We start from the raw sequence: 25,611 nt of genomic DNA on the forward strand, positions 1-25,611 counted from the left end.
ATGTTGATAAACCACTATACTGTATAATGCAGCCATGTCATTCTTCAAGGTAACTCACCTACACCTTTATTAGTGGGGTCTAGAATTACAATCATAGGATCTTTTACTAGTACACCTTCAGGCTGGAAAAACAACAGTTAGGACAAACATTAGAAATCACAATCATTTGCATGACTTTTTGAGTAATCGGTCTCTGCTGTTGTTTAACAAAGTCAAATATGGTCCGAATTTAAATAAGATATTAATATTCAATAAGATGCATTTCATAAACTTAACAGTTTACCAAAACTGACTTTACCAGACTATTTCTCTCATACCCGTAACTGTAGCTTTGTCACGTTATTAAACCGATTGTATTCAAACTGAGGTTTTTAAAGGATTTGTAAACGGCTTGTTGCTTGAAACTAAAAGTAGTTACAAGAATATTGCATCCATAATGTAACAGACCTCGGATAAGTTCTATTTTATGGCAGCTTGAACATTGTAATGCAATAAGAGAACAATTCCACATGGTGTAGGAAAAAAAACAGGGCATGTAGTCTTTTTCCAACCCACTCTCTTCAGTCTGCGTACAAATGACACGACTTTACACATTGGAAATGCGTGCAATAGATACGCAGAAGTCCGATTTTGCGTGCATATGATACGCTAACCAATGCCATTGAGTTCTGAGGCCGAGTTTTGTGTGCATATGATACGCCACGTTTTGTCCGGTCGGGTCTTGGTAGACCGGAAGCTGTGTGGTTCATAAAAACATATTCTTACCGGTTCTTACTCAATATCAAGCTACGGTTATTGTTTTTATTTAAAATCGTATAATGTCTGACTTTTTTTGCATGGAAATGGGGCTCGGAGCCTCAGAATAATGAAATCTGTATTTTTTTAAAAGAAAATGTCCTTCTAATTTGTTATTCTTTTCTGAATAACACACTGTTATTTACTCAACAATAACACACAATTATCCTTGTTTTTATTTATTTGTTTAATTCTATAATCTCTGGCTTTTTAGCCGTTCCTCAGGAACTGAATTTCAAAATAAAGTCACCGGAAACAGACGTAGGCCTATGAGGGACATTTCGAGCATAATTGTGATACACACCACAAACCCACTGAACTGATTACCTAAGCTAGAAGCTCGGTGATTGGATTGTTTAGCCGCAATGCATGTTGGGATATGGTGTTAATGCGATATGAAATCCGAAAAACGAAAATACTTTATTCCGAGTGTGCTTGCTTTTCTCCTTGGAAGTCATCACATAACGGCATTGTAATACACAGTTCGGCTGCATTAAATATTACACATCAGCCTTAGTTCTTTATTTATAGAGCCCTGATGAGAAGACTTCTGGACAAACAGGAAGAACAGCCACGGAAACTGAATATAAGACGTGGATCATAAATATATCAGCAATTAAACAACATCTTCAATTTCTCTTCACACAATACGTCTCCTTGCAGTATCAACATTAATTCGGCTGACTTTTATATTTGATCCAATTGGTAGATAGGTTATATTTACACCGTAACGGTGCATAGCTGATAGAAAAGGACTTGTAGTTTTTAAAGATATTACTGATTTTCTTTGAATATAAGAATGTAAATACTGAGTTGAGAGAATAGTCAGGGTTTTTGGGTGATGTTAGACACATCTATGGAATCACAATTTCAATAGCTTACCATTAAATGACGGATATATGCCTTTCTGTCTGTGATGTTTTACAAATCAGATATTAATGTGTAGAAGTAAAACATGAGAAATAGTATAGCAATATCCTGTACAATTATGTAAAAACATGAATAAAACTACACATCTTCAGATGTCATACATACATAAGTGTCCTACACTAATAATACACAGTTGTTATTATTAGTATGCTGTGTGTACCTTGTGTGCACCGCTTAGTGGTTAAAGCACGTTATTTAATTTTTGTTTTGAATAATGTTATTTTTGTTGAATAATGTTATTTGATGAAACAAATATTAAGAGTACATACAAAACAGACAGGGGGAAAGTAGAAGGTCAATGATAGAAATATAGAATATAAAAAATCAAGAAGATACTGTAAGTGATCTCTACAATAAAACAGTTTAGTGCCGGATGTACAAAGATATTAATATGAGGATGTGCAAAACAGACAAACTAATTAACCTTTATTAACACATTAAAGAATACTTTAGGTTAAGGTCTTCTTTTAAATAAGAAAAAAGCTTTTGGGGTATCTACACATAAATATTAAGCCTGACAAAGTACTTAACGTCTAATATATTGCTTTCCTGCCTATGTTGAAGCACTTATTTTAACTGATATTATACACATTAATTATACTCTTATGTATGTAGATAGTATAAGAAATGTCAACCCAGTCTCACATCTAAACGTGTAATACAGTAACTACGTTGGTCCACAACTTGGGATGTAGTATTTCTACAAAAACGTCTCTGAAATTGTAGGATCCCTATGTTTTTTTTCACCATTAATTTCCAATGGCTGTGTCACGTGATCTTCAAATTTCTCTCCGCATAAAAAAAACAACATGGCCGACCTTTGTTTTATTCTCGGTGGAAAATGCCTATTTTAAGGTCAGTTTGGCCATTAAAATGCGTTTTGATGTCATTTGATGCGAGAAATATGAGTTGTTATTTCAGATTATGTGTGCAGTGGATATACATGATCTTTAGTTTGCTAGTTATTACGAAGATTACTTCAGGAAATTGTGTACATACAACGTGTTCATTATTACCAAGGTGGTTGCTAGGGACGCTGCTATCGATATTATTTCTGTTATGTTGTGTAACTGTTTAATGGTGTTATCTTTATTGCTACCCCCATATGTCTCCTTGCAGTATCAACACTAATTCGGCTGACTTTTATATTTGATCCAATTGGTAGATAGGCTGTATTTACACCATAACGGTGCACAGCTGATATAAAGGGACACCTAGTGTTTTTTTTTTATTATTACATATTAATAGGATCCCTATAAAGTATATTCATCACTCGTTATTCTCTACTAATAGTTAATTAAAGACTGTGTATAATGACTATTTTGCACATCCCTTTCAAGATTTCAAGATTTTCTAAGGTTTATTGACATATCATATTATACACAACTACGGTGTAGTTATGCAATGAATGAAAAACTTGGGTCGCAGGTTCCTCAATAGTGCATTACAAGATATCTATCAATTGTGTGTATACCTCCAGCAATGTTAACTATGTTGAAGCACTTATTTGAACTGATATTATACATATGTATTATACTCTTATAAGATGTATGTAGATAGTATAAGACATTTGCAGAATATGGCAGTTTAATGGTGGAGGTATACACACATATTGATAGATGTCTTGTAATGCACTGTTGAGGAAGATGTGACCCAAGTTTTTAATTCATTGCATAACTTCAACATAGTTCAGGTGTAACTAAAAGTCAGATATTATACGATTTAAAATAAAAACAATAATCGTGGCTTGGTATTGAGTAAGAACATGTTTTTATGAACCACACAGCTTCCGGTCTACCAAGACCCGACCGGACAAAAATAAGTGGTGCAGGCACGAAACGTGGCGTATCATATGCACGCAAAACTCGGCCTCAGATCTCAATGGGAATGGTTAGCGTATCATATGCACACAAAATCGGACTTCTGCGTATCTATTGCAGGCATTTCCAATGTGTAAAGTCATGTCATTTGTACGCAGACTGAAGAGAGTGGGTTGTCTTTTTCTTACCACCACCCGCAGCATCTTCCAAATTCCATCATTTAGTAACGAATCTTTAACAGCAGCTTTGACCTCAATGCGGAATTCTCCTTCTTTCATGGGAATGATGATGAAGGGCACAGATCGTGTAGTTTGAGCCCCAATTCGGACCTCCTGGCGATACTTTCCACGCTTTGAAGCCGAACTGCACACAGAATCCTCCTCAATCAGATCAACCCGCACCTTGAGAACAGGACAAAGATAGACTGGAGATTGTGAAGTTGCTCAAAGACTATTATTGAGGAAATAATAGGATTACATCAGTTTTATTTTTGGGTCAGCTAACGATAATGCATACTTGATTTTAATTAACATTTGATGATTTACACCGTTTTTTACAGGATAATCTGATCTGGATAATAAAAGGCACACTGTAAATATTGCAGTAAGGTTTCCCGCTGCTGAGGTGAACCGCATCTATTGTTTTTCCATCCCAGTTCAGACAACGATGCCCCGCCTCCGACACTGTATCCAGTTCTCTTTATTCATCCATGAATTCGATTTTACCATGTCCACCTCCACATGACAGAAGCATTGACGCAGCATCAGAGCGTCACCTGGGGGATTTTCATTCCACGAAAAATGAATTTGACGGCCCCTATCGTTGTTTTCCCAAGCTACATAATTGTATTACTAGAGTATTGTTTAGATAGAGAGGGTGTCATTATCTTTTTACATCCATGACGCAATCGTAGGGTGCTATGTCAAGCTTTCCTCATGCAAGTAGGGGTAAAAATAATTTAATCTAAGCTAGGTTGGAAAACAATAGGTGCAGGCCAATCACCATGTGAGCAGGTATTACACTTATCAAAGTCTAGAGTAGGAAGGTCATTCACTCTCTTTTTTATGTCAGTTGAATATTTATTGTTGATTTTGCCCTTTAGTCTAAAATGTTCTCTTGCCTCTTTTACTGTATGTAACACAGACTTACAGTTGCAGGATCGGGGCTGTAGTTGTGCAGGATTGCCTTAACTTCCAGCTGCTCTCCCCGGACAGCAGAGTATGGCAGCATGAGATCAATGAAGAATTCCTTCCGGACAATTACCTCTAACGGATCACCAACACAGATTCCTTTAAGATGAGGGGGACAATAAAAAAGGATTACATAGAGAAAGTTAGATGACTCAATGAAACAGCTTTCAGTCACTGAATTCTCACCGTGAGTAGTTGAAAGACTAATGCCAATAAACTGCCAGGTGGTGATTGAGTCTTGCAGTGGAACATGTTTAATCACTGATGTGGTATCACTGAAACAAAGAATGGTGTTAAATCTTTGAGAGATATGTGTAGGCTTAAATCTTGGTGGTGTCATTATTGAAGTTAGTGTTTTTTGTGTGTATATGTCGGTTGACTTACCATGGGTTTTGTCCAGGGCAAGTAGGAAGTGTGATATATGACCACAGCCAACTTTCAGGGAAATTGGTGCGAGGAATAATGTCATTGCTGTCAATGTAACTGTTGTCATCCTCCTCACCTAGAGGTTTAAGGCAATTATGCATTGGTTTTCCTTTTAAGACCTGAAGGTTTCCCCTCAGACAGAAGATAACAGGAAATTAGGTTATTGCTTTGTATAGGCCAGGGGTCGGCAACCCCAGGCACCGTAACCAGTGGCACACTAGGAATAAGTGGAATAAGTGTGCAAAAATATTTAAGGAAGGAAGCCATGCACGCAACGCAGCCCCGCTCTCTTTAAATCCAGGCGACTTTCTGCCGCTTTTCCTCCGTGGTGCAGTGCTGATCGGTTCACCACGAAGGAAAGCACTGCTGCTGAGCCGGCACTTCACAAATTGCAGTACCCATAAGGAGCTGTACAAATGCCGCAGTTTTGGCGTGGCTGTGTCTTTAGTTGAAAGCCCAGTGGCGATTTGCTCATCTCTCAACAAAATAATATGCTACACAGGGGCGGACTGGCCATCGGTGTGTTCTGGAGAATCACAGAACGGATGGTCGTCCGTATTATTATGCCGTTTAAACCAATTATTTAAATGTGTTTAAACGGCATCATGTAAGTTGCGCTGAAAGAAAGAGGTCCACACACTGCTTCCCCTCCCTCCTGTTGACAGTTCACGAGGGCTGAGCTTTTCACCCCCCACGTTGACAATTCACGATCGTCGGCACGCTGATCAAAACAAAATGTTTGAATGGCACTTCATATCAAAAAGGTTGCCGACCCCTGGTATAGAGTTCTGGTTCTTACTTAAGCTGGTTCTGACATCCATGTTTGTAGTCTCTCGTTTCCTTCTGCTCGGTGCCGGACATTTCAATTCTGAAATAAGCAACAGAGACAAAATCTTTTCCAGAACTCAACCATATTTAACCTACTTTAAGCATTGTATAATTGTTATGGAACTTTTAAAAACAGAGGGAGGTGATTTCTCTGGTAGGAAACGTGAACAGGGTGTGGGGGTCAGCAAATTTGGTATAAGATAAGATAAAATAGGATAGGATTATATTCATCCCGAAGGAAATTGTTGTGCCAGAGATATAACGATACAACAAACACAGTAGCATAATAATAAAACTGTACCCTAACAGCGCAGTAAAACCAGCTAATTAAATAACTACAAGAAACATTGATGGTCAAATTATTAATATAAAAAACTATAAAAAACGACATATCATTAAACGTTTCATTCGTGTAATTGTTATTATATAAATGCTTTTTTATATTACAAGTGCTAAAGGTGGTTTTTAAAACTGACTAATAACAAGGACAGTTCAGCTGAAGACACTTGTCCTACAAACAAATACCCCAGGAAGTATCTGACATTTCTAGTTTTTTTATTCCATATTTAAAGTATCTGTCGTTTTTCTAGCATACAATATTTTTCTAGCACTAAAATATTTACAAAATATATAAACAGCAACAAACCATTTAGAGAGACCAAAACAATCTGCATGACCATAAAAGGGAGCCGTAAAAAGACCCTGAACCGAATATGCTCAGCCTTTGACTGATGGTGATAAATAAAGGTCTATGTGCTCACCTTTCTTCTTAGAGATTCATTTGTATACTATTGTAGCCTAAAACTATGTTCAGGGAAGGGGAGAGTAAAGTAGTGTCACCTTGTCTGTAGGGAGTCCCAGAAGCCGTGTTGGACTCAAACAGCAGCCCTGCGTCGTAGAACACACTCATACCGTTCTTCCCTCCACCTGGTGTGCAACCTGTGTCGTACTTCTCTACAACATCCCACACCTGAGCATAGTGAAAGTCATTCACACACAAATAAATAAATAAGACTCAAAGGCAAGAGGTAGACAGATCTGGAAACTCACATTACAATTCTGATATGTCATTAGAAATGTATTCGTGCAATGAATGCAAGAAAAATATGATATAAATAAATTGCCCTTTTCTGTGTGAGGCGGTGCTTGTTGTTAAGGACATAGACGCCTTTGTCCACTGCCACCAGTCCCACTATGGCCCCTGGGTCTCCTGTAACCTTCAGACCAAACATCTTGCGAGGCTCGTAGGATGGAGCGGGTCTCGATGGTTCCAGCTTCAGCTAAATGTGAAGGTGAGGTCAATGAATGACACATACGGTTTGGATTTGTTGAACCAGTTGCTTACATTAAAAAATGTCAGAAGAATACAGTAATAAATAAATCAGATGTGTATGTTTTGTATTGCGTGTCTCACCGAGCCCATGCAGGAGTCTTTTACATCCACCCAAACAGAGTCTGATACCACTTCATTCTCATTTGTGTGGTAATAGGCTATGATGCGGAACGATGGCAGCATGTCTTTGGTAATGAGAACCATCAGGGAGATCAGCACTTGACCTCTTGTCTTGTATCGGCCTTTTAGCACCAGCTGACCTCTGCTCATGAACTATAGGGACACAGACTTATATATCAGCACTTATTGCACATGCGCGTGTATACTGCACTACACAACTTGATGGACGCAACAATAAGGGTAGTATAAGCTCACATGCACAGATTTCAAACATCTCTCACCAGGTATGTGATGTCACAGTCATGACTTTCCTGCATGATGAGGTTGAAGGTGATTTTCAGGTTATTTCCTAATTCTACATCAGCTGAATCCACACCTGCAAATATGACATGTTTTGATTGTAGTATCTACAGTATTTCTAAAGTAGAGCATTGTAGTACATGTTCTCCCCATAAAACAATGATATTTTACATTGCTTCTGATGGACAGTTATTCTAGAGCAGGGGTGGGGAACCTCCGGCCCCCGGGCCGTATACGGCCCGCGAGACAATTTGGTACGGCCCTCGAGGTAATTTATAAACACACGCAAAAAAGAAAAAAAATTAAGAAATCTAGACCGCTAAAAAATGAAACAAGCGAGTGCCTGTTTTTCCTGGCCAAGGTCAGGGTCCATGAACACAACACAAGCCTAACGTGTCATCATGTGGTATATATGTCTCGTCTGACAGGGGTGCAGTTCTGACGGAGAGCACCAGAACGTGGCTCGGCACTTCAGATAAGGAGCCGTACACATGCCGCAGTTTTTGCGTGTCTGTGTCTTTAGTTGAAAGCCCAGTGGCGATCTGTTCATCTGGCATACTGATCATACAGTCAATAGCTTTGTTGTTATTAGCATCTGGTTAGCTAGCTATGCTAACGAATATAAGAAGCTTTTTCTACAACCAGCAGGGGCGGTTCTAGGGGGGGCAGGGGGGGCCAGTGTCCCCCTAACACTGACCCCTGTGGCCCCCCTAACAATGACAATTTTCTTTTTTTTAAATGTATATTTTCTGGTACTCGGTTTGGCAAACACCGCAGGATTTTGTTGCTGTAATGTGAGATTGTGCAGACACCCTTATGTAAAGTAGAGATGTAACTGTTCATTGTCTTTATTTTTATATGGTGTGAGTGCAAACATTGCACTATAACTTAAGCTGAAGCTAACAGTAATAACTATAAGATCTATCTGAAATAAATAAGTGTACTGAAACAAATACCAATAACTGTATTGCATTGTTTTCTTATGCGCAATTACTTCATACTGTCTAGTTCTCTTTTTCGTCCTGCATTTATTGTGCCCCCCTCAGAAAATAACTGGCCCCCCAGTGGCCCCCCAGTCAAATTGGTCTAGAACCGCCACTGACAACCAGTGAGGTAAAGGCACATCTTTATATGATCATTATAGTTATAAAAAAATAAGAGAATAAAGTAAACAGGTATAAAATACTATATGACAGTAAAAAAAAAGTTGTTATTAATAAACAAGAATACAGTTTGAAAGGAGAGTGATTTGTAAAATATCCATAAAGAAAAAGTAGGTATGTTTCATTTGGGTGTTGAGAGATGTATCCATAGATCTCTTAATGTTGCTCTCAAAGTGCACCAGATTGATGCTTTTAACTTCAACATTTAAAAAAAAATCTTGGATAGGAAACTAAATACTTTTGCACACATCTTGTGTCCATATCTTTTTGTTTTGGTGGTCATGCCACAACCGTGCACGTGCATGCATGCGCGAGTCATGGTAAAATATCTGGATTAAGAGGTTGCTTTTTCTTTGCACAGCATGAAAGAAAGAAGAAATGAATGGGTTGTGATTTTAGTATTTTTAAGCAGAGGTCAATCATTTGTACGGCCCTCGGAGGATGTTGAAAAAATTGAAATGGCCCTTGAGAGGAAAAAGGTTCCCCACCCCTGTTCTAGAGCAAGAGAGTCGTAGATTAATTTATTATATAAAAGTGAAAAATGTAGGAAGAGCATGTTTTTTCCAGACAAATTATGTTATAGCTATTTGGCTCAATACCGTCCAAAGCATCCCCAACCTAAACTTTAAATAATTTCATTAATAATAAAACCCAATAATTTCATACACGCTTCACTCTACTTTCACACCATAATTTGCCAAACAGCCATAATAAGCGAAAGGCTGATTGGAGTCTATTTCTAAATTAGCACCTCCATGCAGTTAATTGAGGATCAATTTAGAATCAAACCGTGATTAAAAAAAAAAAAATAATAAATAGTTTCCCAACCCTGGTCTCTTACCTATGTGGATATAGTTGTTGCTTTCGGTAATATATGGGAGAGCTCTCATGGTGGCTGATGCTTGTCTGTTCGAGGAAATACGAGGATCATTCGTCTTTGCCTGAAATTAAAGAAACACATAAGCATACACATGGTTAAATAAATATTACTTAAAAAGTCATGAGTCTTTCCTATTCCATCTTTATCCTGGTTACAGTACGATGAAGATAAGCTTCACCATTTACATACTGCCAATTAAATGTGCAAGAAGCGGAAGTAAAGCAATGAGCTATAAAGAAACAAAAACATCTGCTGATAGCTCTGCTTGAATTCACCTTAAAAAATGAATTTCAAAAATGTTAAAAGCTTACATTTGAAAAGTGGCCTGTGGTGCCTGTATGAATTTTTAAGAGACTTACAGTGATCGTTAGTTGTGGGTCCCTTGTATTGATTGTTAGCCTTGCCATGCCATTGTTTGCGGTGAAGCCATTCACGGTGCCTGGTTCAACCACAACAGCAACACCTTGTGCCGGAGTGTTGTCAGGATTCACAACTTCGACCTGCCAACACCGACACAAACAGTTCAACAATCAGAAATATGTTTTACTGTCTTAATAGACCACATCTTATAAAGGTCAAAACTCAGTCTTAATAACTTGCTCTGTTCACTAAATATTATGACTTAGATCGTTTATGGTGAAACAAAGCTTAACGGGTACATTTCTCAATTTCTCTGGAATCATAATTAAAATCCATGACAGAAAAATTGCTATGGTCTGTTATTGTCATATAATATAGCAAGATAGAAGTAAAGTATAGGTTTCACAATGTAAGAAATTAAAATCAATGTTGAATGACGTAACTTAGTTTAAACATACTCTAAGCTTAAAACCAATTTAATTTCCGGTTAGCATTGGCTCGTGGCTAACGTTGTTGCTAAATGAATGTACAGTTTATTTTGAAAAGCTTTATTGAAAGGCGTCTCCGTTGTCAACAATGACGTCACTTCCGGTTTTACGTTAACAATGATTACAGCCGTTAAAATGCATTAAATAAAAAGTCATGAATGAGTGTGTGAGGAGAAAAGGCGTGTGGAGTTATACAATGAACACACAACGTCTAAATCCTCTGATTTACGCGATATCGGACACTGAAGAACATGTGGCGGGAGGACCCGCTTTCGTCAGAGCCGCCCGCCATTGAGAGGAGGAGCCAGGGAACAGATACACACAGAGAAGACTGAGTTCTATTTCGTATATGGCTTCGCCCTCTAAGGCTATCGCTATTGGGTAATCCCCCTGCGCCCCCGCGCAGCACTGAAAACTTGTAGTCCACGCCCACCCGCAAGGTGGGCCCCACCCTCAGGCCTCCTTCCGGTATAAATAGGAAGGAGGCCCGGCAATCTGCTCCCTCTTTTCTTCAGCAAACCAGCACAGTTACTGAAGCACAGCAATTGAGAATCATCATGAGCAACAACTGCGTCCGCGATTGTCCCTCATGTGGCTCTGGGTTCATAATGAGTTATGACCAGCAGAGATAAAAGCAGTATGCGAATCCTGCCTGGGGTCAGAGCACACGTACCAGCAGGTAGCATGCACACACTGCGCCCGTCTCCCCTCGGGCGACAGGAAGCGGAGAGCGGACGCTCTTGCTACTGCGGCCGAGGAGGACGATTGGCCCGTCCAGGCTTACGAGCCGCGGACGGGGACTCGTGTCCCTGGGGCCGAATGCCGGGCAGGAGTCCGAAGAAAAGCAACTGCTGCCCCGCCTCCCTCCACGGTTCACCGTGCGGTTCTCCCCTCCCTCCTCTCCTCCGGACGGGGGAGACAGAGTCGGAGCAGGGTGCCAGCTTGGCGGCCGAACATGCTTTCCCCCTCTCCGTCACCACAGCGCGGCGGCGAATAACATTGCGCTGCTCTCCAACTCGGTGGTGACACTGGTAGAGCGGTCCACCACCGAGGCAGAGGAAATCAGCAAGGCGGCCAGCACGGTGCTCATTCTGTGCGCGTCCGTTGCTGTCTCCCAGGCGAGGATTTCCGCGTGGGTGACACAGATCCAGCGCCACCTCTGGCGGAAGCAGGCGTCTGTTACGGAGTCGGCCAGAAAAGTGCTACTGGACGCTCCAATCAGCCCGGACGGGCTGTTTGGACCCCAGTTCCACGCCATGGTGGAGTCCATGAAGACGGCCGCGGAACAGGCGGACGGCATTCGCCAGCATGTACAGCTGGCTCCAGCCTGCTGAGCGCCCACAGCGGCACCAACGCCCGCAGCAGCTGCGGCGTCCACGCCGGCCACAGGAGGCCGCAAGCGGAGAGACGCCCACAGCAACCGCCTCGGCATCAGACTCGCCCTTCGGCGGCTGCAGGGGCTCCGTCCCACGTCTCCGCTCCCCACCACCCCAGAGACAGGGTCTCCCGGCGGCGAGTCAAAGGGGAGTGAGGCTCCCCCGCTCCTGGTCTGCTCCGCGAGAGCCTCCGAGGAAGCAGAGCCGGTAATTAAGCCAGCTGCCACTAATCTGTTGATTAGTAGACAGCAGGGCTCGCTGCAGAAGCCTGGTTTTAACCTGTTGGTTAATAAACTACAGAGCTCGCGGCATTCCTCTGTCCGAGATACGCCTCGTACACACGGCCTTAATAAACCCATGAGCGCCGTTATAACGCCTCATATGGGCAGCACTGCACACACCTCCATCCATCCCCTGAGCGTGTACGCGCCTCATGATGAGAGTCGGAGTGAGACGCAGCGTGTGGAGGCTCCCGCGCAGCCCTTTCGGTCCAAGCACACCTTGGGTTGCCTCATGGGCAGCGGCGGCAGGGGCTCTGGCGTGGCTCGTCACCATGACGACCAAAAAAACACATCTTGAGCACGTGCGCCCGCTCTCAGAGTTTTTATCAGAGTGGCAGCGCGTGGGTCTGATGGACAGATAGATGAGCAGGCTGATCAGCAGAGGATACGTCCTGCAGTTCGCCTACATCTCGTATCGCATCTGTCAAAGCCTGGGTTTCATAATAAATTGGAAGAAGAGCTGTCCTCTTCCCTCTCAGACAAACTTTTATCTGGGAGTGGAATTAAACTCAGCCAGCAGAGCACGGCTCTCGCGGCAGCGAGTGGAGGAACTGACAGCTCTCCTCCGGCATGTCACAACCCACACAGCCCTCTCCGTGACGCAGCTGCTCGGCGTTGGCGTCAGCTGGTCACGGGATGATCCCCTTGGGTCTCTTCCAACAGGGGGACACTCCAGAGGTGGTTAATTCGCTGCAGAAATTAGCTTATCTTTTCAATTTACACACGGCATCTATTGCACGTCTGTCTGGGAGAGGGGATCCCTCCTCTGTTGCTCTCCCTGAGGTTTCTCCCATTTTTCCCTTTAAACTGTGGGTTTTCTCCGGAAGTTTTTCCTTGTACGATGTGAGGGTCTAAGGACAGAGGGTGTCGTATTGTCATACTGATATTCTGTACACACTGTGAAGACCACTGACGGCCCGTCCACACAGCGGCGTGCGTTGAAGCTTCCAACGCTTCTGCCCATTCACTTTGAATGGGGTGACGTCACTTTTAGCCGAACTGCATTTTGGGAAGCGACGTGGAGCGTTGCTGGTTTCAAAAGTTGAGCAATGTTCAACTTTTGACGCCTCGACAGCCAATGAAATCCCGTTTATGCAAATCTGCCAGTACAAGCGCTAGCCAATCAAACCGCGTGTATGCTGGAAGAGACGACGCAGGTCATTTCCTCATATTCCAGAAAATGGAGGGAAAATTCATTATAGCGGTAGTGAATCACCCGGTGCTGTATGATCAGTCTCTGTTCATCTACCGGGATACAAACCGGAGGAGCGAGGCATGGAGGGAGGTGGCAGAGACAGTGGGTGAAACTGGTAGGTTTTCGCCTGTTTGGGGATTTTATATCCAGTTTACTTCGTTTTAACATTGCTATTGCTTTGTACGTCGGGGGCGGGAGATTCATGTGATTGGTTGTTGGTTGCGTTGCTCGCAAAAAATCCCCAAGCTTCAGATACGCCCACCTCCAAGCGTCAACGCACGCTGCTGGTCCGTTAGACAAATGTAACATTTGTGATATTGGGCTGTATAAATAAACATTGATTGATTGATTGATTGCAGAAGCCTGCTGTTTTTAACCTATTGGTTTATAAACTGCAGAGCTCGCGGCATTCCTCTGTCCCAGATATGCCTCCTACACACGGTCATAATAAATCCACGAGCACTGTTATAACGCCTCGTGTGGACAGCATAGACACACCTCTCATCCCCTGGGCGTGTACGCGCCTCATGATGAGAGACGGAGTGAAATGCAGCATGTGGAAACTCCCTCGCAGCCCTTTTGCCTCACGGGCAGCGGCGGCGATGGCGTGGCTCGTCACCATGATGACCATTACGTCTCTCCCCCCAGCAGTTCCATGGGATACAAGAAACACTCCTGTCATCCCAGGAACAGTGTCTTGCGCGGTTTTTACCCCCGCTATTTTTCTAAATCTCGGAAAAGAACGGGGGAGTCGCCCCGTTGCTGTACAATCAAACATGTGTTGATTTGCACAGACAACAGGCCACGGCTATGGAAGCAGATACCTCAATCGCCAGGGAGGAGTACGATCTGCGTAGCTTCTGAACTGCAGCCAGGCGGCTGCTGTTCTGGGCGCGCACACACGTTGCTCTCCATCAGAGCAATGTATATTCCCGGCGAAATTAACAGAGGCGCTCGCAGAGCGCAGCAGCCGTTGTATGCGAGGAGTATGGAGACTCAGACCTGTGTCACGCACACTGGCGCCTCAGTGGGATTTGGCTTTGGTGTTACCCGCACTAAAGCAAAGCCCCATTTGATCCTGATCAGGTTCCCCTTAAACTGTTATCAGCCAAAGTAGTACTGCTTTTGGCTCGATCAGCGAAAAGGGTGAGTGATTTGTCTGCTCTCTCTGTGGCTCCGTCATATCTCCGGATCCAAGGAGATGGCAGTTCAGCTGTTTTACGCCCTAACCCGGCTTCATGCCTAAGGTCATCACAACTCTTTTAGGTCAAGAGTGATCACCCTGGCTGGCTTATTCCCCCCTCCTTACAGGTCGGAGGAAGAAGCCACGTCTCATCTCCTCCGTCCTGTGCGCGCGCTGTCTTGCTATGTGGCGAGCACGGCGGCCTGGCGCCGTTCTCAGCGCCTGTTTGTGCATTATAGAGAGCGCTCGATCGGGCAACCTCTGTCTACACAACAGCCTCACACTGGCTGTGTGAAGCTGTGTCACAGGCATATGTCTCCTCTGGGGTGGAGCCCCCGGAGAACATCAAAGCGCACTCCACCAGAGGAATTTCCTCCTCCACGGCTTTGCACGGAGGAATGTCAGTGGAAGACATTTGCACTGCTGCATCTTGGTCTTCCCCCTGTTCATTTATTCATTTTTATTTGAGAGATGTCTCCCATTCCTCTCTGACACACCCTGTACTGGGTGTCCTGTCGGAGTGAGTGACGTCAGGGAGCCAGCTGTGTGCCTCTCTCCGGCCTCTCGGCACGCGGAGAGCGGCCCTTTTTCCCTCTTATAGGAGGGATGTTCCTTTTTCCTCTGACACACTTTGTACGGAGTGCCTGGTCAGAGTGAGTGACGTCAGGGATCCAGCTGTGCGCTCTCCTACCTGTCTGACACGCAGAGAGCTGCTGTTCCCCCTCTATGATCGCTGGACAAGGTGGGACCTTCATCTTTACTTTCTCACAGCGGCCGGTATGTATTGTTCCCAGCCTTCACCCCGTCGGGAAGATAGGCATGTTTTGCTATGTTCCAGGGACGGTGATGCGCCATTACCCATGGCACAACAGGCAGGGGGTGTTATTGAGCAGGTGTGTCTGTGCTTCTAGTGCTGGGCGGACCCAGTGGGGCGCAGACTACATCATGCTTCGCCCTTAACCCAATAGCGATAGCCTTAGAGGGCGAAGCCATATACGAAATAGAACTGAGGTTACCTACTGTAACCCCAGCTTCTATGAGTAAATGGCGCAGCCCTCTAAGTGCTGGGCCCCACTGGCTCTACGAATAGCTGAAGAAAAGTTATTTTGTATGGGAGCAGATTGCCGGGCCTCCTTCTTATTTATACCGGAAGGAGGCCCGAGGGTGGGGCCCACCTTGCGGGTGGGCGTGGACTAAAAGTTGTCAGTGCTGCGCGGGGGCGCAGGGGGATTACCCAATAGCGATAGCCTTAGAGGGCTGCGCCATTTACTCATAGAAGCTGGGGTTACAGTACTGTAGGTAACCTCAGTTTTCTCGCCCTCTCTGCTTCCCCCAACGAACATGGCGCTGTGTTCCTGAATTGCACTGTTTGTTTCAAAACCACGTTACTTAATCAAAGTACCCATTTGAACTAGTGGTGCACGATAATTATCGGCCCGATAATTATCGGTCCGATATTAGGAATGATGACGTCATCCCGATAAACCCGATAACAGTATTAATAGCCCCGATAATATAAAATATATATTTTGGGTAAAAAAAAAGAAAAAAATACTGCGGTGTGGGTGGATTGGGATGAGGGGTGCTTGTTTTTCACTCGGCTCCTCCCGTTTTGCCAGTACTGTGGTATTAGTGGTTTAAAGGAAGAGGGGAGTTTTTCACAAATCCAGCGCTCCCTAACTCATGCCTGGCTGTGACGTAAATGGTGTGCGGCCGTGAAGCCAGGACAGTAAACAAACATGTCGCCGGTAGTATGGGACTATTTCAAAGTTTCAGAGTTAGATAGTTCGCTTGCTATTTGTATTAACAAATGCAATGCAGAAGTTCCACGAGGAGGGAAAAAGGCAACGAGCTATAATACTTCCAACCTGATAAGTCACCTGAAACATCGCCATCGCTACGATGGTGTGTTAAAAGCGTAGGAAGACGCCTGCGCTGCTAAACTAGCGGCGAATCCAAAGCCAGCTGTAAAGGCACCGGGGCTTTTACCTATCGACGAGGCTTTTGAAAAAGGCAAGAAGTTTGCCAGAGACGTGATGGCAGTTCTTAATACATTAGAGATATAGCCATACTTTTGCTTGTGTTATTATAATGTACTTTTTTATAGTACTTTATAAAGTTAATGCAAAGTACTTTACCACAACTTCGAAGGTCATTCTTGGTTTAAAATATTTGGGAGTTTTCTTGAAGTGGATGGTGTAAGGTGATTTGACAATCTGAATATTTCTCAACTCTGCCTCCACCATTTCAGCACCTGTTAATAGATGCAGAAACAAATCAAATCAAAACAGATTAAAGATTATTTTGTTTATAATGTAATTATATCTTTCAATGTGGTCACTTTCAAGTGGATACATCATCAGGTTTATTATAGAGACTCAAGGTACATTTTTTAAAAGACGTACAACACTCAAATATAAATAAAAAAACGTATCCTATCTTTATATATTTATGTTTTCCAACTGTGTCCGTCTTATTTGGGAATAGTCTTAGTCTTTTTCTTACCGTTCTCCGTTAGCACACTGACAGCTACAAATATGGATTTCGTCACCAGTTCTTCAATGTTTCCGAAGGTCGTTGTGATGTGCTCTCTCCTCAGCGTGACAGCTCCAACACCTCTCTCAATCTAATGTAACATAGTTCAAAAAGGTGTAAAATGTAGTATAGTGTTACAGTGAACAGTTGATAGTACTTTACTGAACTTGTAAATTCTGGGTTTCAACGTAGAAAATGCAATTTCCTGCTGCTAAGGGTCTCTCAATTAAAACATCAAAATAATGTGTTTTGTCACCACCATTTTTGCCATTGTGGTACATTTTCAACACGCTGAATACATAATATCTGTGAATGCAACATATTAAGTGAATTAACTGCAGATCTTGGAGTTGGAGGAAAAATACTACACATTTTGTGAGTATTAGACTCTTACTGTAAAATACAGTAAGTGTAGAATGTGCTCACCTGCACTCTCTGAAGAGAACTGGGAAAGCTCCTCTTTTGACCATCTTGTATGACCCCAAACACAACGTAGGCCATCCCATTCACCTCTTGACCAAACAAATACCTAAATCAAAGAGACGGAATAGTATAAATCAAAACAGAGTAATTTTAAACAAAGTAAAAACAAATGGTTAAAGAAACTAAAAGAGCAAGAGCGTCAACCAAACCTCTAAACAGCAACCTGCATTCATTCCTACAATCAATCCACCAATCAAACAGTCTCTAAAGCCACAAAACAACAACTTTCTCTTACGTGGCTTTAATGTTGACTGTGAGTTCTTGGTCGTCCACGTAGAAGAAAGGGTTCGTAGGATTCAGTTTAACTTCAATACGGGGAAGCACTGAAAAATGATATTTATGGTTTTACCGATTAAATCCAAGGCAAGATATATAGCACCTTTCAACAAAAGGCAAGTCAAGTTCTTTACAAAAATGAAAAACATTAAGAGCATTAAGAAATAGTGTAGCGGAAAACAATTATAAAATGGCATTTAAAAACAGTCATTAAAATGCCAAGAGTTACAGTGCAGTGTTAGATGTAACTGTAATGGGAGAATCACCATATTCTTTGACCTCAAACTCTGCTTGAAAGCTCTGCTGTGGGTTGCTACGGAACTTCGTGACGATCTTCCACAGTCCGAGACTAAACATAGAAACACACAAACACACAATGTTTAAATACACATTTAGAGAAGTGACAACTGTTAACTGTGTTGGTTATTCTCGCGTCCAGGAAAGAGAAGCTTAAAAAGGAGACTAAATGGAGTCTCTGAGATTGTTTCAAAATTGGTACTTTAATTAATAAAAAGCGTGGTAAAGTCACAAACAGGATATTGTTCGACAGAAAAGCAGCTGTCTCTGGCTCTCGCTAGCAGAGAAAAGAGACCGAACCCCTTAGGTCTCGCTGTTTATATATCCTCTGCCGGCTCACCACGTTTCAATGTCCGTTTGTTATGCATATCGGAGGATACAGACATTGTACATTCAATATATATCTAAACACGCCTTTTCTCCTCCTTAACTCTTTCATGACTTTTTATTTAACACATTCTAAACGCTGTAATCAATACTTCAAAAATACAGGAAATACGTCACAGCAGTTTGGTTACCGGTCGTGCAACATCATATCATCTCGCTGCTAAATTCACCTCGATAGTAAATGGCAGAGGTGGGACCAAGTCATTGTTTTGCAAGTCCGAGTCAAGTCTCAAGTCTTTGCGCTCAAGTCCGAGTCAAGTCTCAAGTCATTGTTTTGCAAGTCCAAGTCAAGTCTCAAGTCAGGATGGGCCAGTTCAAGTCAAGTCAAGTCCTAAACTTTGACAAAACGAGTCATAAACAAGTCATTATGTGTTTTTCACCAAATGTAATGACATCGATCAACAGAATAATACTTAATAATCAAATTGCTCTTTATTAGTCACATTAATAATTTAATAATCCATTTTCTCTCTGCTGGTAAAGTAACGTGTTTTTTTCTAATTTAAGAGGGATCAGTAAGGTAAGGCTACCGTGACGGTTTGATTCAGAAGGAGTTTAATGGATAAGATCCCTGATGTTGAGGTAACCAGAATGTTTATTTCTACTGTGTACAACATGTTATAAGGGACCCACAATCTATCTTTATGCAAGGGATAATGTGCAGCGAGGCGGTCTCTATGGGGAAAAGAACACCTGAATCTAGATCCCTCTGCAGGTGGTACTTTAAGTATATTTTGATGCTAATACTTTTGTACTTTTACTTGTAACATTTTGAATGCAGGACTTTTTATTGTACAGGGTTCCTGCAGGTTTCGCCAACTCAAACACCTTTTTAAGACCACTTTGAATATAATTTAAGACCTATTTAACGGCAATAAAGTATGAAGGAAAATGTATATAAAGAAGAAATACGTCCCATAATCACTTACAAAGTAAATGTATTCATGTTCAACATAAGAACAGTGACTGAACACAACAGCGTAACAGTACAGAACTGTGTTAGACAAAAAGTGTGTGTATGTGTGTGCGTCTGTGTGTGCTTGAGTGTGTGTGTGTGTGTGTGTGTGTGTGTGTGTGTGTGTGTGTGTGTGTGTGTGTGTGTTAGGGCTGTGCAATTAATCATATTTTAATCGCAATTACGATTTTGGCCTGCCACAATTACGAAAACAACATAATCGTAAAAAACGATTATTTTGCTTTGCTAGGTTGTGACAGTGCACTACAACATATTTGATCTAATTAATTTTTTAGTAATGTATCATTTATTTAATTAATTTTTGTATTGGTTTTTCAGTTGAATTATACGTTCAGGGTAATCAACAGTTAAAAAGATACTGTTCAAATTATTATCTGTTTTTAAAGTTCAATAAATGGATGTTTTCAAAGTCAATGAATAATCATATTTAATAATCGTGATATTAATTATTGACCAACATAATCTTGATTATTGCCATAATCGAGCAGCCCTAGTGTGTGTGTGTGTGTGTGTGTGTGTGTGTGTGTGTGTGTAGGTGTGTGTGTGTGTGTGTGTGTGTGTGTGTGTGTGTGTGTGTGTGTGTGTGTGTGTGTGTGTGTGTGTGTGTGTGTGTGTGTGTGTGTGTGTGTGTGTGTGTGTGTGTGTGTGTGTGTCTGAGAGAGAGTGACAAGAGCTATATTCAGAGCTCTGCTGCCTTGGCTACACTATTTCACCGTTGCTGTTGTATGATTGGTGTTTAGCTACGGTATTTAGCGTCTACAGCACCTCCGCTTTTAGGGTTGACGTAGACCCAAACTTAGCCCGGAGGTCCCCCGGTGTTGTTGCGGGAGCTGCTGCATTAGCTGCTGCTGCACTAGCTAACGCTGCATTAGCTGCTGCTGCACTAGCTAACGCTGCACTAGCTAACGCTCCACTAGCAAAACAAACACTAATTTATTTTGCAAAAGGTGCAGCGGGCTTCAAACACGTTCCCTCCACTGGTTTCAACCAAGCACTAAATTAGATGTTTTCCAACCAAATACGGTTGAACTTACACTTCCCCATATTTATTTGTAAGTAGATTCGAAGATAGGCTACATGAGCTGAAGCTTGGTTGCTAGGTTACTAGCTGGGTGTTCTCCAACAAGGGGCCGGGGGAAACAAAGTTAGTGATTACTGGTTCCATGTTGATTTAATTCAATACAAATTGTTGGGGGGAACTGGAAGGCTATTACCGTACTGGTTACTTTGCAGCCCGGACATTTCCCCCAAAACACATTTAGACGCTATCGCAACATAGAAGTACCTTTCAAATCCGATAATTTTTAAGACCTTCTGAATCATATTTAAGACCTTTTTAAGGCCTTCAATTCTGATTATCAAATTTAAGACTTTTTAAGACTTGTTAAGACCCCGCGGGAACCCTGATTGTAACTTTTTTTAAATTGTCTGAACTTCTCCCACCTCTGACAATAAATCCTGAGTGTTTACCCTGCTCTGAAGGTTATTTTCATTTTACAAATCCTGCACTCAGCTTTGCTTTCTCCAATATCATTGAAAAGCAGCCAGATGCTGCTTCTTTTTTCGGTTTTCGCTCATTTCTTGACTTTTTCCGACGCGCTTGCATTTAAATCCGGCTCCCCGTCTCCCCGTCGCTCTGCACATGCTGTGCCCCCACCCTTCTTTCACATAATGGTATGATCCTAGTGTGTCCTCGCATATGATTGGCCGCATGGTGGCCCAGCTAAATAAAGACCCGCCCCTGCCTGCAAGGATTCTCAGCAAGAGTAGGAGCGGCTGAAGATTCTGCTTTCCCCGACGGGAGTCTGCTCTTCTAGCGGTAGCTCGCGATCGGCGTGTTGGAGACCTCTGAATTAAAGTAGCAAGTCACCTCAAGTCAGAAGGCTCAAGTCCAAGTCAAGTCCCGAGTCATTGGTGTTCAAGTCCAAGTCGAGTCGCAAGTCTTTTGTGATGTTGTCAAGTCGAGTCTCAAGTCATAAAATGTGTGACTCGAGTCTGACTCGAGTCCAAGTCATGTGACTCGAGTCTGACTCGAGTCCAAGTCATGTGACTCGAGTCCACACCTCTGGTAAATGGTATATTAGCCTCATGCTAACCAGAGATGACGGATTTTCAGGATAAAGCTTAACAACTGGTTGTGCACAAGAACTTCTGGTTTTTCAGTATAAAACAGCATTTAAACTGACGGTATGTTTAAGGTACATTATGCTATCAAAACATTGATTTTAATTTCTAACACAACCCTGCTAGACATTTTTGGTTCTAAAAACATTCTGAGAATGTTACATTCACTGTTCTAGGAATGTTTTCAGCGGGAAGTTTTCTTTTGGTTCCCAGAATGTTCTTCTGAAAGGTCGGATAACGTTTTCTAAAAACATTCTTAAAATATTTTGTGATGACATTCTTCAAATGTTTTTGATAACATTGTTCGAACATTATGCCCTACTATTCTTAAAACGTTTTCAGCGGGACGTTTTAATCAATTTTTAATCCAAAAATATTAAGAATGTTTTTAGAGAACGTTAATAATTCCTTACATTTATTATAGCGCTTTTCCAGATGCTCAAAGCGCTTTACAAATACACATTACACATATTTTTTATACATGCAATGGTCACTGTGGACAATACCCACAGGAGCAAGTTCAGGTGAAGTGTCTTGCCCAAGGACACACCGGCTTTACAGACGCAGCAGCGGCGGGTTTCACCCCTTGATCTGATTATCATTGCACAGCGCACTGCGCCACACCGTCCATCTTCACGCCTCAAAGTCATCGAGGCGCTTTTACAAGTACACATTGATATCATACATGTACTGTGGACATTACCCACAGGAGCAAATCCGGGTGAAGTGTCTTGCCTAAGGACACAACGGCCTGACGCAGTGGCGGCAGGAGCGGGTTTCGAACTAGAGTTCCCCAACGCCCCCCTTGATCTGATGATCAGATGCACAGACCACTGCGCCACCCGTCGAATCCTACCTTTCAGAAGAACATTCTGGGAACCAAACTAAAATGTCCCGCAGAAAACGTTTTAAGAACAGTAGAGCATAATGTTCTAACAATGTTATCAAAAACATCTTAAGAAGTTTATCACCAAACATTTCAAAAATGTTTTTAAAGAACGTTATCCTACCTTTCAGAACATTCTGGGAACCACACGGAAAATATGGTGACATCATATTTTTTTTAAAACATCCTTTTCAAACAAAAGCAACAAGTTTGTTTTTTAAAGCGCTCTAGAAATAAATCTGACGTTGACCATTATCGTGTTAATATTTGCCATCACAGGAACGTTTTATAAAAAAAGAATAACATCCTGAAAACATTTTCAGAATGTTGCTTGGAGAATGTTCTTCATTAGTTATCATGTAACATTGAGGGAACGTTTTATAAAGAACATCTTTAATGTGTTACCCCAACAACATCCAAAAAACATCCTCTGAATGTTGCAGTTAAAACGTTATGTCTTAGTTAACCTTAAACCTTATAGGAACATTATTTGAAATAATAAACATCCTAAAAAGGTTATTTGAACATCAGATTAAAACGTTTCTTTAAAACATTATTAGAATGAAAATGAAAAAAATGTGCTGCTGAAAATAATTATTAGGGCCCTACAGAGAGCAGTCACCACAGAAACACTTTAAAGGTCTAAAATGAAACGTGTTCAGGTTAGTACCATAGTAGGAAGTAAAAGTATTAGTATTGTGTATTTTTCCGCTAATTAGTTTTACTGTACAGTTCATAGGGAAAAAAAGTTGGCCTATTGAATCTGTCCATTTACAATTACAGTAACGTTTGGATTGTAATAGATAAAGAAATGAATAAATTAACTATTGTGAGATGAAAATATAATGACTACAAGAAGACTGTGCTATCAATCCTTAATCATTTCAGCCAGAAAGTGAATATGCTACTTTAGTACATTCAGATGTGAAATGTAAAAGTTTAAATTGCATGATCTCTATAGTAGATTTAGCCTTCAAAGCAAAGATGGCTCTTTTTGCAATCTAGTTTATCCTGTTAGTCTGTCTCATCATGTAGGCACATTATGTATAATTTGAAATCCAAACTTGTTGGTTTATCAGTATTTATATATAACAGAGACTGGGGAAAAAAACAACAAAACTATATTCGGCTGATTCTAATTCACACCTGGATAGGGACTATGGATATTAAGATAGCCTCTTTGAATATTCAAATCTCCTAGTTTGGGATCAATGAAGTACATCTTATTATCTTATCTTAACAGAACTACGCCTCTACATTGCGTACAGCGCCCATAAACTATGGCTCCCCCCCCAATCAGGTAAATTGAAGTGCCCCGGGGGACAGAGGGATTTTCTGAACTGACACTTGACCTGCCGTGACAAAAAAACAAACTACCTGACGGTAATTAGCCATCACCATGTCAAACTAACAAAGTTAAGTTTTAATTGTGATTATTACAGCTTACAGATCATGAAAATCACTAATCCTGTATTTCAAAATAGCACAATATTAGATAAGACCAATCAAAACAGGATTTATAATACAAATATTTTGACCTTTTGAAAAGTTTGTTCATTTATTTACTAAAATCTTGCCGAGGGCAGCAAATTGGTCAGGGCCGGCCTTGCAGAAAGTAAAACTCAACATCCACTTCTTCTGTTGACATAACAAATAGTCATACTCACAACCCTATATTTTCAGTTTATGTCGTTCTGATCCAGTGTTTTTCCCTTACATTCATCATCTTGGAAGTCTTTCTTACAATATATTTTGGTTAGTTATTTTTCAAACACTACATTTGCAACATGGAAATTCATTGTAGAGAACCCAACATAAACAAGATAAACTACTAACCTGACAATTTCATCGAGTTGGTATTTTCCAGAGTGGATCCCTGATTTCAAAGAGACTCGATCAAGTGGTAAAATGATGCCTTCAGGGGTCTAAAAAATAACAATATATAAAAAAACAGGTGAGCAGCAGCACGTGAACACATCAGCAGCAGCATTAGCGAGGCAGAGGCAGGCAGATCTGGCGGCTTAAATAGGGCGGCAGATGTAGGAGAATGTGTTTGGTTGGTTGTAAGAGGGACGAGGTGCGTCACGTGTTAATGTATCATTGGTGCTCGAGTTGACTGTCTGAACTAGCTCGCAGGCTTCGCCCTATTTAATGCATGTCTCCATGTGCTTGGTCATTGTCTCCATTGAGACTTTTTTCAATTTCAGCTACTCCTTAAATATATCTATCTACAATTTAAGGAAGTGGCTGTTTAATAAGCAAATCAACCACTAGAGCAGGGGTCTCCAACACGTTGATCTCAAGCTACCGGTAGCTCGCGAGCCCTCAATAGCTCGCCAAGCAAATCCAAAATGTAAAAAATACACAAAAAAAAAAGGGAAATCAAATTAAAATAATCTATGCTATACATGAACGAAACCTCAATCATAGCGAATTCTAGGCATGCCTGGCAAACTTATCTAGTATCCTATCCATGTGAACCTGCTGTATTTGGGGGTGGACCTCACATACACTAGGGGGGTCCGGGGGCATGCTCCCCCGGGACAATTTTGTTTTTAAATGTTGAAGTTAAATACATCAATCTGGTGCACTTTTAGCAGACTACACATTTTCTTGGATTTGTTAACACCATTGTCCTGAACAAATATTTGTAGAAAGGCAGAACAAGACCCAAAACAGCTCAGAAGGGTTAAAGGTAAGCATAATGTTAAAATGTGCTAAATATATACACTGCAAAAGCAAAAAACAAAACAAAAAAAAGAGGAGTAAAAGTAGCTCACGACTTGTTTTATTTTTTGAAAGTAGCTCTCATCCTAAAAAAGTTGGAGACCCCTGCACTAGAGGGAAGCAAGTGATAGGACAGGTGTTCCTAAAGTAACACATCCCAACAACTCACAAGGTTGGCTGTGTTTTTATTTTTATTTTGATCATTTCCGGGGAATTAAGAATTTGTAATACAAAGAGCCTTGGTATATGTGC

The 25,611-nt window shown here is 41.6% G+C and overlaps 1 protein-coding gene across 2 annotated transcripts in view; it reads right to left on the reverse strand.

Moving 5' to 3' along the window:
• Positions 1-25,611, reverse strand: part of LOC117559933 (complement C3-like) — a 48,264-nt gene that overhangs the window by 17,595 nt on the left and 5,058 nt on the right. For both annotated transcript variants that reach the window (XM_034236660.1, XM_034236661.1), the window contains 18 exons: positions 24,469-24,557; positions 18,229-18,311; positions 17,922-18,009; positions 17,630-17,732; positions 17,174-17,294; positions 16,807-16,922; positions 10,145-10,285; positions 9,747-9,846; positions 7,724-7,818; positions 7,404-7,595; positions 7,114-7,269; positions 6,830-6,959; positions 5,961-6,029; positions 5,120-5,237; positions 4,922-5,010; positions 4,695-4,834; positions 3,734-3,946; positions 59-122 (listed from right to left, as the gene is read on the reverse strand). In XM_034236660.1, coding sequence (XP_034092551.1) covers positions 59-122; positions 3,734-3,946; positions 4,695-4,834; positions 4,922-5,010; positions 5,120-5,237; positions 5,961-6,029; positions 6,830-6,959; positions 7,114-7,269; positions 7,404-7,595; positions 7,724-7,818; positions 9,747-9,846; positions 10,145-10,285; positions 16,807-16,922; positions 17,174-17,294; positions 17,630-17,732; positions 17,922-18,009; positions 18,229-18,311; positions 24,469-24,557 — 2,107 coding nt within the window. The remainder of the gene's footprint in view (positions 1-58; positions 123-3,733; positions 3,947-4,694; positions 4,835-4,921; positions 5,011-5,119; positions 5,238-5,960; positions 6,030-6,829; positions 6,960-7,113; positions 7,270-7,403; positions 7,596-7,723; positions 7,819-9,746; positions 9,847-10,144; positions 10,286-16,806; positions 16,923-17,173; positions 17,295-17,629; positions 17,733-17,921; positions 18,010-18,228; positions 18,312-24,468; positions 24,558-25,611) is intronic.

Source organism: Gymnodraco acuticeps, unplaced genomic scaffold (genome assembly GCF_902827175.1).
Source record: "Gymnodraco acuticeps unplaced genomic scaffold, fGymAcu1.1, whole genome shotgun sequence".
NCBI classification, from domain to species: Eukaryota; Metazoa; Chordata; class Actinopteri; order Perciformes; family Bathydraconidae; genus Gymnodraco; species Gymnodraco acuticeps.